Source organism: Ornithodoros turicata, chromosome 1 (assembly GCF_037126465.1).
Source record: "Ornithodoros turicata isolate Travis chromosome 1, ASM3712646v1, whole genome shotgun sequence".
Classification (NCBI taxonomy): domain Eukaryota; kingdom Metazoa; phylum Arthropoda; class Arachnida; order Ixodida; family Argasidae; genus Ornithodoros; species Ornithodoros turicata.
The window spans coordinates 30,881,942-30,897,821 of record NC_088201.1 but is presented as its reverse complement, the minus strand read 5'-3'; the positions used below and the strand labels follow the sequence as shown (position 1 = coordinate 30,897,821).

General features: G+C 42.9%; 1 protein-coding gene across 2 annotated transcripts in view; it reads left to right on the top strand.

Annotated features, from left to right (window-relative positions):
• LOC135377859 (retinoblastoma-like protein 2) overlaps window positions 1-15,880 on the top strand; it is a 41,711-nt gene that overhangs the window by 16,601 nt on the left and 9,230 nt on the right. For both annotated transcript variants that reach the window (XM_064610572.1, XM_064610573.1), the window contains exons 11-22: window positions 1,166-1,309; window positions 1,398-1,480; window positions 3,230-3,350; window positions 3,413-3,511; window positions 3,646-3,769; window positions 6,798-6,977; window positions 7,454-7,659; window positions 8,997-9,176; window positions 9,628-9,699; window positions 9,953-10,058; window positions 11,130-11,287; window positions 15,779-15,835. In XM_064610572.1, coding sequence (XP_064466642.1) covers window positions 1,166-1,309; window positions 1,398-1,480; window positions 3,230-3,350; window positions 3,413-3,511; window positions 3,646-3,769; window positions 6,798-6,977; window positions 7,454-7,659; window positions 8,997-9,176; window positions 9,628-9,699; window positions 9,953-10,058; window positions 11,130-11,287; window positions 15,779-15,835 — 1,530 coding nt within the window. The remainder of the gene's footprint in view (window positions 1-1,165; window positions 1,310-1,397; window positions 1,481-3,229; window positions 3,351-3,412; window positions 3,512-3,645; window positions 3,770-6,797; window positions 6,978-7,453; window positions 7,660-8,996; window positions 9,177-9,627; window positions 9,700-9,952; window positions 10,059-11,129; window positions 11,288-15,778; window positions 15,836-15,880) is intronic.

The following is a 15,880-nucleotide window of genomic DNA, read 5'->3' as shown; positions in this document are numbered from 1 at the left end:
CAATCTCCCTCTCTGAAAGTGGCAACACGTGTCCGTATTCCGCAAGCACTTCGAAGTCCTCCATTATTCACCACTTGACAGGGAGAAACGAAACAGAGAAAAAAACGGACAGCGCTGACCTCAATAGAAGCGCGGTCACCCCTTTGAACCGTAATGTCATCACCCATTATGTTTTCTTCTTCTCCTCCTCCTCCTCGTTTGACCCTGTGGAGTCGAGCAGGTAGTGTGCGTTTTTTCTATGAAAAATATCGCACACAGAGAAAGTGTGTGTTAATCATCAAGTTAATTTTACCTGCTTTCACAACGCGTTCGGAACTGAAACCATGGCCAAAAGAGGAGACCGCTGTGACCCGACATGCTGGCACGACGGAGAAACTAGATGAGTCGTCATAAGAAGGTGACCTTCCTTGCAGGAGGACTGGCTTGGTGCAACCTGGGAATGAGCAATGGACGCAAGTGATGTCGGGCCACTTGTAGGGGGGTGTCGGGCAACCGCTCAATGCTTTTTTGTGCGATATGTGCTCGTGTTGAATGCGATTGGCAAAAATCTGATATATTTCAGATAAACATCTTCCATGAGAGCCATTCTCCACCGAGAACTCAGGGATTGGGCTTTTTCGGGGATCTCTTCATGGTCCCTTTAATGCTGAGCCATATTCTAGCACATCCCTATGGGATCCCTATGCCAGATTAGTGCTGGTGTTTTAAATGCTGGTGGTTAAACTGCACAAGGGTCTATAGTCGTGTTCAACTTCAAGGAAAAGAAATTTAGTTTGTCAACTACATACACCCGCCATTGGAGATAAGGAGACGCAACAGCGTACCAGGAGAAATATCTGAGCGCCACCATGCGCCATCAGTAGGGGAGCACACTTCCTTACGCAGCATAGTGTCCTGCGGCCAGTCCTAACAGCCAATACGGAAGCAGAGAGAGTATGGTGGACTACGTTATTCGCACAGGAGGGAGAGTAACTTCTCAGTGTCCAGCCATCCTATCTGTGGCACAGTAATATTTGAGAGCTGACGGACTAGATTTCTTTTTTCTGAAGTTGAACACGACTATAGTTAAAGGTACCATGGGTGCCTTGCTGTGAAAACTATAGTGTTGAAATTATTATTATTATTACTATTATTATTATTATATTCTTTTCCTTTTTCTGTGCAGCCGACAGCTGATCAGCAGTGTGGCACCGCTCACCTTGACTTTGCCCGCATGCGGCTGCAACTTGGTGAAACACTGTTCTACAAGGCACTAGAAAATATTATCATGAACGAAACACTTCAGCAAAAAACAAACACTGAACTTTCGGTGAGCTTAGCCAGATTTTTTTCATGTTGGGCACGCAGAAACATACCTTGTCTAAAGCAGTATAATTTTATTCTCTACACCATTTCAGGTTCATTTGTGCCACAGTGTATTTCAGCAGTCGTTGTTTGCTTGCTGCATGGAGATCGTAATGTTCTGCTACAACTCACAGAGGTAAACCTTGTTTCCTGTCTCTACAAATCGCACAGTGCTGGACCACAGCTACTATACACTAGTACTTTTTGGGCGTTTTTCATTTGTCCTGTATCCTTACTTCGACTTCCTCCTTATTGCACAATTAGTACATGCACAAGCTCTTCATTTCCTCTGTATTTGCTGTCAGAGCTGTAAGTTAGTCACAGTTACATGACTCAGAATTCAGTTGTTTAGGGAAAGTTACTGAAACCAAAATGGAACTCAGTTACAGCTAAAGTTACTCATCAAATGGAATTGAGTTGCTCTTGAGTTACTTTAGGTGGTATCGAAGTGGGCAGATACTGTATTAATAGTAATTTTCACGAAGGCTATTTTTCTGCGAAGTTCAAGTCCCACGAAGTAAGTGACACCCCTGAGAACTCGGTGATGCAGGATCAACGTACCATGAAATTAAGGACCTGCAAAATATTCCCCCAAAATGTGCCACCATCGGAATTTGTGAATCAACCACTTACGCACAGCGTGTGACTTTCGTGGGGTGGCGCTGACCAGGGGGGTCCAGATGTCCTGACACCCTCCTCATTTTCTGTCTTCACACAGTGTTTAATTGACCCTAGGTAGTGTACGTAGCATAGCGTTTAAGGCTGGACCCCCCTCTCGGAAAAATCCTGGATCCGCCTCTGGCGCTCAGGTCAGTCCAGATATCCCTCGCATAACGAATAAATTAGCGATAACTGCCGATATCGTTATATGCAGGTTTCACTGGAGCAGGAAACTACGTCAAACCTTGTTACAACGAAACGCGATATAACGAAATTCGTGATAGAGCGAAATAATTTGGATTCCCCGGCAGAGGGCCATAGAGATCAGTGTATTTTAACTTCCGCTACAACGAAATACTTTTTAGCTGCCGCCTCGATACAGCGAAAGAATGAGATAAGGTTTATGACCCCAAAGCCGACTTCAGGGTCACGAAAACAAAGGGTGCAAGCAGAGTCCTGCTTCCGCGGCGAAGGATGGCACAAGCAATTAGAGTCGGGAGGAATCTGGTGCCTGCAAAAGGAAGTCTGAGTCATCGTAAGGTTCAGGATTTTCCTTCTGAGGTTTCTCCTTTTCGCGCTGGGTTTGAGCTGTCCGGTTGCAGCCAAGTACAGGACGAAGGTAACAGCAAAGACCACGAGATGCAAGGCACCATCGCGCACGCGTGGATACGCTTTGTTCCTGTGGTGGCGTATGTGACGACATTAGCCAAGATGATTTTCTTGACGGGGACGTACATGTTGTAGTAACGGAGAGCCTTGCGGAAGACACACTACCATAGACAAGAGCAACAAGATATGGAGAAAGCTGCAGAGGCTTTGGCGGCATACAAACAATGTGTGACACCGCATCTTCTAGTCACGACGCAGATGCGAATAACCGACTATTTCACGCAAGAATAAAATGTCGTAGGTCCTCTTTGGTGCTGTATTTGTAGTTGTCGTCATTTTTTACGAAAAGCTTTCGTGCATCGTAGCGGGAGTTATCGACGGTTATGTACAGCGCGCACCCTCGCGAAGGTCGTGATTTGTGACCTTCAATTCAATATAAAGAAATGTTAGATACAATGAAAGAAATTGCGGTCCCTGTGAGTTTCGTTATATCGAGGTTCGACTGTATACTGTTTGGTATTGCACTGAACATTACATTATGTAGTGGCATCACGTCTCATATCATGCTGCAACAAAATGCAACATACATCTGAGGTAATCATAGTGTTTTCTACAGAGAATTCCCATGGATTCTGGAAGCCTTTGGTCTTATGCCTTATAACTTCTACAAGATAATAGAGCCCCTAATACGTGCCGAGGAAGGCCTGTGGCGAGAAGTGGTGAAACATCTTAATCACGTAAGCTTCTTATGAGCTTTTGTTCACCTTCTTTCAATCATGTTATTACTTTGTCTCTCTAGATTGAAGAACAGATCTTGGAGAGCTATGCTTGGAAAGAGGAATCACCCTTGTGGGACTCAATTGAGCATTCTGAGCAACCTGTGCCTGCCTGTAAAGAAGTAAGGATGATATTTTCCTTTCCCTTTATTTATCGACCCGTACCAAATCCCAAGAAAGTATATTCATGGTTTTAAGTTTAGATTTCTGTCATTGAGTGGGTTGGATGTAACTGAAGTGTGCTATCCACATTTAGGTTCTGCTTCGAAGGCAGCTAGACAGTTCTCGTGAAGTTGACAATATTGATGCCCCACACCCTGCTACTCCGGCCCCGTTGGCTATAAGAAGTCTTAAAGGGGATGACAGTTCCATGAAGAAGGGTCAGTGTTTTTGTGCTGATATGAATTTTTTTGTCATTGAGTGATTCTTGATGTGTGCTGTTGTCTGCTAAATTACGCATAACAATGCATGCTGTTGTCAGCTCATATGATTTATAGTTGATGCAAGTGCCTCGAGACAATAAGACTCTCACTTTTGGTACATTTGCGCTTTGTCTGACATGCGTTCAACTGTGTGCTGGCTGCTAAAGTGCTTAATCCAAACTTACCAAATCCTCGTTTGTCATATATGGTCTTCGATTTTTAAAGGAGCATGTTAGGCACCTCAAACATATATTTTTTTACGGTGCGATATAAAATTACTACTTTCAGGAACTGTCATGCAAAGTATTTCCTTTGGGAAATTACTTAGTTTTACTTTTTTTTTTTAGTTTTAGTTTTAATTTTTAGAAATTACTATTAGTTTACTAGCGCACCCGCACCAATGGAGGTCTCACCCAGCCAGGCCCTTTTTGGCTTATTGTGACGTCAGATCATCAATCACTTTTATTCGCTGCCGAGAATCGTCTGCTAGGCGAGGCAGCAAGACGACTGGTGGACTGCCCTGTCGACAACTGCAAAAAGAAAGAGCAGCTGTGGAAAGGGGGCTTACGTGACCCGTGAGATTGAAAGCTCTCTTGCACACCGGGATAGTGCGCTGCACTTGTACCTTTTGTATGGATATGTATCCCAGGTCTCATTATCCTAATTTCTACTACTCCTGATATTTTTTTTTTTTTGGCACATTATGACGATACTAGCTCATGCGCCATTAAGCCCTAACTCGTCATCACTGGCACTACAAATGCTAAGCATGACTGTTCCTGAGTGAACTTGGGCATGCACATACGAAATGAGTGTACCGTGATGGATGTTTCTAGACCATTATGATACTGCTTCCTTTGGTTGGTTTTGAGTATTATCGTTCATAGGGCAAAATGGTAACAGGTCTTTATTTTTATTTATTGCATATACCCCGCAGCGCCAGTGAAGGCATTGTAGCGGGGGAGTGAGGCGTGAATAGTACAAACAATAGCATCGTAGACAGAGGAAAAGAAAAGATCTGACATTGTGATAAAGCCTTCAATCTAGACAAGAAAGAGGGGTGGTCTGGTGCATAAATAACATTACATATGTGGCAACGAATTCCACTGGGGCATCCTGCCACAAAAAAAGGGCTGTTTGAAGGCTTCAGTATGGTGGTGATACGGTTTGATTTTTTTAGTGTGATCCATTTTGATAGATACTCAGGCACCGGCCTCGGTGGCTCAGTCGGTAGCGTGTTCGCCTTCTGATCCCGAGATCGCGGGTTCGAACCCGGCCGAGGACGCTAGCAACTTGGTGGCAGGGTACACGTTGCTTAGACACGCCGTCTTCCGCGAGGGACGTTAAATACGGGGTGCCGTGTGATGAGCTTTCAGCGCACGTTAAAGAACCCTCAGGTGGGCAAAAGCAATCCACAGACCGACCGCTGTGGCGTCGCTCATGATCTCAGTTGTCTCGCGACGTAAACATCCAATAAAAAAAAAAAAAAAAAAAAAAAAAAAAAAAAAGATACTCAGGCGGCACGAGAAAGACATCCTTATCAAGGCCAGTGTCACAGTTATGTATGCCAAAAAGTACTAAAAGTCTGTTAATACTCAGTGTTCCAAATGGTTCCCAACCATACCCTCTCTTTATCCCACTTGAGCTGGTAGAAAAGGAATAATCACTTTATAACCACTTTATAACCATAACCATAACTTTAGGTAACATAGTAGTGAATGAGACAGTGAAACATAGATGGATGAAGACAACACCTAAGCCTCACAATGCCCATTTGCATATTTTGATTATGGTATGACAATTGATGAATAGGCGTCAGCAGTGGGATTTGAACCCACACCCTCCAGTTTCTAAGTCAGAAATGCTACCTGTTACATCATGCTAGCTACCCTTTCATCAATGTACCAAGTGCTCCACTGCCTGATAAATTAAAAGTGCTCCACTGACCCGATGTCACCACATGCCAGGAGCTGAGAGACATTGCTGCAAGTGCATGCATTCTTGTAAACCAGTTTTCTCGGGAAACTGTCACTTCCCAAAGGAATATTTTGTGCGATAGTTCCTCAAGGTAGTGTGTTCATATCATGCTGTAAAAATATATACAGGGTGTCCGCCGTAACTATAGAGGTAATTTTTAAAAATAGAAAAATCACTTTTTCAAAGTTTTAACCAATGGCGATGTTAAGAGGGCACAGGCAGGCTTCCGTGTCGATGCATTAATTAACTTTTGTTAATTAACTTTTTAATTATCAAAGATGGGAAGGTTGACCCAATGAGAACATCGGATCTCTTGCAGCCACTGGTAATATTACCATTTTCGTAACAAAAATCGAGACAGTTATAGCGCGAGGAAAGAGCTTGGAAATAAGGCAATCTGGTGGCAATTTTTCTACGCTCAAGAAGAAGCGCTCCCGTTTTCCTTTCCTGTGTATGCGGGGGACGGAAAATGCTGTCGCAGTGGGGGACAGATTGCTGTGACAGCATTTTCCCTCCGCATACAAAGGAAACGAAAATGGGAGCACTTCTGCTTGATTCCAGATTGCTTTATTTCCAGGCTCTTGTCTCGATTTTTGTTCTGAAAACTGTAATGTTACCAGAGACCCCAAGGGATTCGACGTTCTCATTGGGTCAATCTCCTATCTTTGATAATTAAAAATTAACAAAAGTTTATTAACGCATCGACACAGAAGCTTGCCTGTGCCCTCTTAAGGTGGGCCGGCGTAGAGTACATCGCCTTGGTTAAAACTGGGAAAAGATGATTTTTCTATTTTACGGCGGACACCCTGCATATTCAAAACTGCCTTCCATGCTTCTTCAAGCAGCAATGGACTTGGGCAATTCCATACTGCGTTACAGGAGGGCTTTGTCCTTCTGTGGCTTGGCTCATTTTGTAAGGGTGTGGGCCTTGCAGAAAAACAGCGGCCCATGTCAACATTACAACATCTTCTGCTTGAACTTGTTAGGTGATGCATAATTTATTTTGCAGAAGTGCCACTGTCTCCAGTCTCAGTGGCAGATCGCTACCAATCCCCTGGCAACTCAGTGCGACGACGCCTGTTTTCAATAGCAAATACAAATGCAAATGTAGTAGTGCCATTGTCTTCCCTTGAAACTGGAAACACCACCACCACTGGACAAGCACGCACCCTGTCGATAACTATGCAGTGTGAGTATAGTCACCTCCTTGATATTCATGGAAGACAGATTAAAAATAAATCACAGAGATTTAATATAATTAGCTTCCATGGCTTGGTTCTGAAAGCTGTAGTGAAGCCTTAATTAACTTGTTTTATTCTCTTAATTTTCCCATAAACTATTGGCTAACATGACAAAACAACTAAGCCACAAAGAAATAGCTAGAGGCATAATGTTGATTGTTGAAGCATACCATACTTCGTATGATGTGGATTGTAAAGGATGTAATTAATTCAGTTGGTCATATAGGAAGATAATCATCTGCATAAATCACTATGTATCACATGACAGTGTCACGCGTGAATCAAGATTTGTTTTGCAATCTGCCTGGTCTTGAAGCTGAGTAAGGCTACTGCTTTTATTCGTTTTGCTTCTGGTAGTCATACCTGGGTTTGGTTGTGGTTGATATTGACTAGTCAGAGTTCTCATTAAATCCATTCTGTGTAGCTCTGCCTGGCAGTAACATCACCACAACCACCTTTGTACCTGTGACTGTTGAGGGCAAATCTGCAATGACTCCTGCCACTCCGGCGAACTCTCAGTCTGATGGTAGTGGGCGGCCTAATGTGGTCACGCTCACAAGCAGTGCACCAGAACCAGCTGAAAGAAGCAAACCGCCAAGATCAGGATCGTTGGCTCTGTTCTTTAGGAAGGTATGTAACACTTGACAATATCACAAGATCTTGCTGCTGGAAAATTTTGCACATTCACTTGGATTGAATTATCCTATATTAGTTCAACTTAGCAAACTTTCTATCCATATAAATGTCTCGGTATTCATTGGAGCTTTGAATGCTGTTGAACTAAACAAAAAGTAGACCTAACCTCTTAAAGGGGTTGAAAAACCACACCGTAAAAACTCAGGCAGTCTGGCAGGGTCTGTATGCCTCACTCCACACACTTCATACGCAAAGTTCCACATCCTACTATTTTTTATGCTACCGAGTTTTAAAAATCTCCCATTTTCAAGGCATGCATAGGCTCCAGGGAGCTACTTATTCAAGGAAAATTGTGCCACAACCACGCACATCTTAGGAATCCATTGTTTAAAGCTGTTGGTGGCTATTGCTGTCTTCAAGTGGACAAAAGTTCGCATTTATTTGGTTTTCCTAACTGCTATTTAAGAATGAGATACATCAAATTCTGTAGTAACAACTCACCGGCCTCCCTAACAGTTTTTGTTCTGCCATGATGTTGGTCGAATGTGAAGGATTGGGATATTCAAGTCTGCCTGGTTTCTGCAAAGTCACCAACAGTAATGTGACAACTTGTGATTCACATGCAGAGCTCATAACAACAATGCTACCTGTTGTAGTTTTTTAGTGCCTGTAGTGTAGAATCAGGGAAGCAATCTAATGGATTGCTCTGACTTCACATGAGAGCATGGGAGCCATCAAAGAAACTATGCTATATTGCTTACTGTATGGTTATGGCATGGCATATTTTGGATACTGGTCTATTGCATATAGGTGAGAAGAGAATGGACAGTTTCAACCTACCACAGATAGTAGTAATTTGTTGGGACAAATGTAAACAATAGACACTGCAATTTCACAGCAGTATTTGCACAAAGTTGTGCAAGTAGACAATGAATTCTATAATGAAAAAGTGTGACTAGGGCCAACAAGAAAACACACTCAAACAGTGTTTTTCTACATTGAATTTTTATTTTTCCCACTAACCCTTAACCGTGTGAAACTGCTGCAAAATTCTGCTCATGTGTTACTTGCTGTAAAGTTGTCTGTGCAATGACCTTTTTTTTTCTCCTTCGGGAAAGATGAGAAACTTGTGTTATACTATGTAGTTGTTTTAGCTCAGCTTGTATAGACTTTTTGTGATTTCTTAGTCTTCCTTTTTGGTTTCGGCATGGGTGTAGTGTTTGGAACATTGTCTAGTTTAACTTGATATTTGTTAGCCTACTTTATGGTGCTAACAACACTGTGCCAGAGCTCACTTAATACCTCTATGGTGCCGTTTCTGTTTGTTGCAGGTGTATCATTTGGCAGGTGTGCGGTTGCAAGATCTTTGCGACAGACTGGGTATACAGCAAAGGGATATCCGGCTCAAGATATGGACTTGCTTTGAGCATTCCATTGTGGCACACACAAGTCTCATGAAGGATCGCCACTTAGATCAGCTAATTCTCTGTGCAGTTTATGTGATCACAAAGGTGAGAACCCTCTATATGTTGTGCATTCTGAGCTGTTCTGCTCCGTGCCTAGAGCAATGCATTTCTATTCAAAGAAATACTAGTGAAGTGGTGTGAAAGCTGCCATGAGCACAAGTGAGCTGAGCGTGTTGCAGAAGGGGTGCATGGCTGGGCTGTGCTCTAATTAAACTCAAACATACTCAGTCTCAAACACTCATTAAACTCAAACATACTCATAAGTCAGGAACAAATAGCACGTAGTGCCAGCACTATCCTGTATTGTACCTTAATCAGTAGCTAGCATTGCTGTTACATTGCTTACAAAGCATGATTCTAGTTACTCTGCGTTAGTAAAGGAAATATCAGCCAACATAACCCCTGTCGTTCAACACGGCACACATGACACTATATAAGACTATGCATGTATAAGTAAATATGCTCACCAGAATTTTTTTTCCTCTTCTCCTTCCAGGTTACCCAGGTGGACAAGAGCTTTCAAGAAATTTTGCAGTGTTATCGGCAGCAGCCGCAAAACAAGAATCATGTTAGTCGCGTTAAATATTCTGTTTCAATCACCTGAAAAATTTATAACTAATGCCGTTTAGGAATTCTAGCCTTTTCTTTATGACTTTCACCCCTAGTATAAAGTATTTTTTTCTGCCATAGCATGCAAGCAGGCTTCTATCACATGTGCATGTTCTCTTCTACAGTGCTCCCCTGCTTTCTGAGAAACATGTTTCCCCTTGTTAGTATAATATTTCTTGCACATTATCATCTCACCTCTGTCACTTATGCAGGTGTACCGCAGCGTACTGCTGCACAAAAATCCTACACACAGCAACCAAAGTAGTAGAACGGGATCAAGCTCGAGTTCTCCAGCAACTGTGGAAAAGGATGAAAATGGTATTTATAGATTTCAATACATACTCAGACACCAAACATGACAGGAAATAGTGTACATCTAAACTCTGAGATGTGTAGGAAGTATTCTAAATATTCAATCCACGGGTGCAAACTCGGCCGAGGACTGTGGCAACTTGGTGGAAGAGTACAAATTGCTCAGACACAGTCTTCCGCGAGGGATTGCAAATGTGGTGTGCCGTGTGTCAAGATTTTGGCGCACGTTAAAGAACCCTCAGGTGGGAAAAAATTAATCCATAGACCCGACCACTGTGGTGTCGCTCATGATCGCAGTTGTCTCACGACGTAAAGCCCCGAATTATTATTAAAATATTCTGTCTGTAAAAATAGATAGTAAAGTTTGCAGTAAAGAGTTGTGAATCTGCGCCGTTACTGGTCGTCAGTGGTCATGAAAGTCTGGTTTTGGTATGGAATAATTTGGCAGGTAGTACAGTGGAATCTCTTGGAGTCTGAGAAAATGTGTCATCTGAAAAGTCACCCAAATCTCCCGTTCCCTACTAATTTGGAAAGGGAATTTGTAAGGGGTTTTAAGCAGTGTGTGTGTTTTGAATAAACTGTTGTTAGTGCGCTATCTGTGCACGCAGTCTCGTCCTCGTCGTCTGTGTTATTTTAGAGCTTTTATCGTGGAACGTCAATACCAATAGGCCCAAGCTGACATGCTATGTGTGTTAGCTGTGGTGTTGAGCTGCTCATCATTTCTATTATTGGTGCCATCATTGTTGCTGTTTGAATCCCTTAGCTGTAGTACTGGAATTTTGTTGATCTCCTTCACCATCCTCAGTCATGTTACAAGGTTGTCTGTTTCAGTGGTCACACCCCATTAGGCTTGTTGCATTGCTCGGACCGCATCACGATTCCACAGTATACTGATGTGACCCAGCTTTACACAAACACGAAACAATATTAGATTGAGATATACCATCTGTCGTCTACTGTGTGCTTGTTCATATATTAATTCAGTAATTTTTGTGTGTGCTTGTGCTGTAGGTGTCTGTGTAAGCTGTTTCACCATTGAACTTTAAACCAGTTTTGATTGTGGGTGTTTCTGAACAGAGGCCAAAGGAACAGAACCTGCCACTAGTACGCGTTCTTCGAGCACCCTTCCAATGTTGTTGCCGAATAGCCAGCCCCCAACCCCTACCCGTCTTGCTGGCACTTCTACTCAATTTGAGTTTGATGAGCGGGGAGACATCATTCGCTTCTACAATGAGGTGAGATTTTACATTTTGGAAATCCTGCATTACAAATTTTTGTTTGTTTTGTTCTATTCTCACAGCATTTCCCAACAATATTGTAATTTGTTATTAGAGCCTGAAGTTTTAGGGTTTTACCCGATTCTTTGCCGAATTTGCATCCCAAATTAAAGGTTGCCTCTTTAGGGTGAAACCAGATTTTTACCCAGCAAATTGCCCTAACTGGGACGTCTGTAGGAATGCACTAACTTACTTGTTTAGCAGCAAGTGCAGTTCAGTCACAGTTTGTACCAAACCACTACAGTTAGCTTGAATAACTGAGCCCAATTTCTCCCCGAATTTAGCATACTGGAAGTTTCTTCACACGAATTCACATGAATTTAGTCTACATGTTTATTTACCCGATTTTTACCCCCCGAATTCAGAAAAAATATGTCCTGAAAACTTCTGGCTCTATTTATTATACTTGGTGTGAAATGGAATTGTACAGTTCTGCTCTATTAGTAACATAAAACCCAAGGGATTTCACTCCTGCTATTTTAAAATGTTGTAACCCCTTAATAGGCAATACCAGTGGAGGTTCTCTTCCATATCATAATTTTTCAGAAGCTAAATGAAGCCAGACACTCCTTGCCACGCAGCTTTCGTACAATGCAGAGAAAAAAACTATATCCTCTATGATACCTAGACACCTAGTAGGAACCTTAAACAGGATACAAAAGTTACTGTTAAGGCAATTACACTGTTCACACCACCTGCCAGCACAAAACAAGCACATAAGCTAGAAAGGTAAACTATATTCGGAGCTCTTTTAACCAGGGTGTCGAACCGCAAAAAATACGGGTTCAGTTCGGGTTCGCGTTGCTTTGATTTCGTTCCGGTTCTGTTCCGGTTCGGCCACGCCAAAAATAGAACCGGTTCAACGCTTCCATAATTGCTTTTATCAGGAAATGCGTGGCTTACTGCTGTTGTCTGCATTGACGTTTTCAGCGGTCAGGTACTCCCTTTAGCAAGAGAAAGAAGAAATGGATGAACACTTATTGCAGATAGAGTCCACGCTGATGATGCAGTGTAGTCCTGCTACTTTCTGTTCCCAAAATCTTTTTTTCACACGCACTGTGCCAGCAAGATACACTTAAAGGAAGCCTAATAAGATGGGCAGCGTTACATAGACGGTACTTGTCGGCACACTGCATCCCCAGCGTGAATCGATATGAAACCGTACTGAAACATGTCGAAAATAAGCCTGCCAGCCTTACTGCGTCCGAGCTCACAGCTGTGCACTAGTTAATCCACAACACAAAGGCAATGTGTGACGACACAATTGCACTACCAGTAAGCAGAACTACATTTACTTTTCAAACCACGACCAATCAAACAGGCACCGTTCTGCGTATGCTCCTTCTCCACTTCCCATGTTTCTGACTTGCTGAATTTTTACTGCTCACGTGGAAAGGGAAATGTTGGGTGCTTACTTAATCACATATTCGTCCTATAGAGCTACATAACTGTCCTACTCCATTCCTGTTTCATTCGTCCGCGTGGCGCCTCGTCTCTGAAGAGCAGACGCCGCAGCGCGTGCGTGGGGCGCTAGCCGCGGCGCTCACAAGGACAACTGCGCTTCTAGGTGTTAAAAAGATGCTGAAAGTATACTTACTATACGTCTTCGTTTGACTGCTAAGTGAAAATTTCAGAAATCTGTGATATGGACGAGTGATGATGATACCAATGTGTCTTCGTTCGGGGATTGAGAAGAACTCTTATGACGACTTCTTTTATGTCCGAACCGTTTTGTTGTGAACCGGTTACCACTATTATTTTTTACGGTTCTGCTCCGGTTCAGGTTCAACAGCAGGGGCGGATTTAGGGGGGGGCGACAGCCCCCACCCCCCACATACGGTCGTGTTCCCTATTTGAAAACCCTATCTCCTAGACGATCCTGCGCCGCAACGCACGAAAGTTCCTTAAGACCCCCCATGACAGACCCTTAAATCCGCCCCTGTTCAACAGTGTCATGAAAATTTTGGTTTGGGTTCGGTTCCGGCAAAAATAACGGTTAGGGCACGGTTTTCGGGTCGGGATCGGTTCGACACCCTGCTTTTAACATCCCTCTTCACCATTGTTTTAAGATATATGTAGGGCCCAATTTTTCAGTAAATATCTTTTCAAAATTCAGGTCTAATCAAGCTATACCAGTCGCCAACCGATAATTCGGACTCCAAAAATTCACTTTCCAATTTTCCGGACAAAACCGTTGGCACCATCAAACGTCCCATAGAACCAATGTATTTCCGCGTCCAATAAATCTGACCCTTCCTCGGATGATGTGCTTGATCATTCGTACTCTGCTCACTTCAAACCTGCATGGTTTTTGGGATTTTCTATCTCCGAGTACCAGAAATATGGCAGAAAAAAGTATTCCCGCGGCTGATGTTTCGTACTGCTTTTACGACACCAAGGGACGAAGACCATTCGGGATTCCCGACATGGTTCATGCGTAGAAGCGCGCGTGCATGAAGGCAGAGCTTATTTGCGCGCAACCAAACCGAACGTTCCGCTTCAGATGCGTAGCAAGAACTTATTCTTCAATACGCATGTCTTCGACTGCGAGTATTGGAAATGCTGAAATGCCGACCTCAACTTCATGTGAGGATGATGATGCTACTACGATAGATGTGTTTAATAGAGGTGAAGATGCAAATTCATTGACGATCGAGACTAACTTGACATTGCCGTTTGACACTTTAGCAGCATTAGCATATATGTCATCTTCAGCACCAACAACATAAGAAAAGAACGGCAGCGACAGGGATTGTCGTTGATGCACCTTCGTCTACAAGGGCAATGCTTGCTGTGGTGACTACACTGATGATGCACTCGCTGAAATTCGCTGCGATACATAGTTGCGCGTAGTTCGCTTTGGAAATAAAGTGGATTGATGCCATTCACTAAAAATTTTGGACTGCTCGATAATTCGGACTGATTTCGTGGCTGCTAGAAGCCTGAAAAATCGGTACAGTGACCGTATTTTTGACATAGTGGTTACATAAGTCATGCTTTGAAACGACACATGTTCAAGATGTTTTTGGAGATACATACTCATCAAGTGACTAACTGAGGAAATGGTAAATAAGGTATAGTTCAACTAATCTCTAGGTTTCGTAGTAGACCTATAAGGTGCACATTTCAGTACCCTCCACTGCTAGGACTGAATGCTGCATTTTCAAGCACTGATTTGATTTCAAGCTGCTCTTGAAAGCACCAAACCTTTGTTTTAATAATAAAATTGGGAGTAGATTTACACTTTTTTTACAACTTTACAACTATTTTTCTTTGTGTGCTCACGTTGGGTGATATGTTAACACTGATGCATTTCACCGTGTGTAGGAATAGATATACTTAGCTCTTATTAATAATGTGCATCATGATGGATCTTTAAGAGCTCTTAAATCGTGCTGGAAAGCTGTGGCCGTTGTATGTATCCCATTTTCGAAAACGACCTCGCTACATCGCAACTCATATTTTGTGGCATTTGGGAACGATAAGGGGCTTAATGAGGTAGTTGAGAATACATTAGGTAATGGGCCTTCGCAGAGTTCCAAAACGTCGTATGCGGTTCCTTCTTAGGATCTCCGTCAATCTTCATTGCATGCATTCTTGCTTACAACTTCTAGTGCTTCGTACTCTACGCACCAAAAATCTTTCGTTTCTTTCCCATTCGGTCACTAGACACACCATTAATGACAGACCACTTGGGCTTGTTGATCTGAGACGTAGTTCGCTTTACAACTGCCCGCTTCGCCTTCGCGACTTTCACTTTCCTCCCGTTCAGCACGCACGAATGCGTGCCCTTCACAGTCACCTTCTGGTGGAAAGGCTTAGCTAGTATAGCGCTCGCCGGTAACTCATCGCAGTGACCACTGCATCAAATCGTAAGTAACTGTACAGGCTTGCAAATGCTCGTAACTGCTTAACCATTCATGTACACATGTCATGTAATGTAAAACAACTGTGCCGACAAAGCACACATACGTGCGTGACATACGTCTCACAGTTGTCCAGGCGAAACAATTAGGAGGTGAGGAACTTTCGATTAGCTCAGCAAATCTGGATCAGCCACAGTGCAATAATGTCAATATCCAATCAATGGTAGAAAAAAAAACATTGAAAGCCTTAGTTTTGACTGTTTCACGACAAGGTTGTCAGTCAGTGGTGTCAACAGCGATGCCAGGAGCAGCCGACATAAATGACGTTCGGGAAGAAATCTGGTTAGATCCAAAAATAACTGATTTGGATAGGGGGTAAATATCTGGCGTTTTCGGGTATTACCAGAAAAAGTCAGGCCCCAGATGTATGCTGGACTAAAGTTAAATAAGCGTTTCCTGTGTCTGAGGAACTTTTTTGCGTTCTTTTCTTCTTGATTCACTGTTAGATTCAAGACATGTTTAAGATGTGGCAACTAGTACTACAACTGCTTAACTAACAGATGTGTTTTGTTCTCAACTGCAGATCTACCGCAGGAGGATTCAAACCTTTGCACTCAAGTTCTCCCCAGATCCAGCAAAGGTTTGTATTGCAACTGTTTCCAACAGCCATTATGCTTGGTCAGCA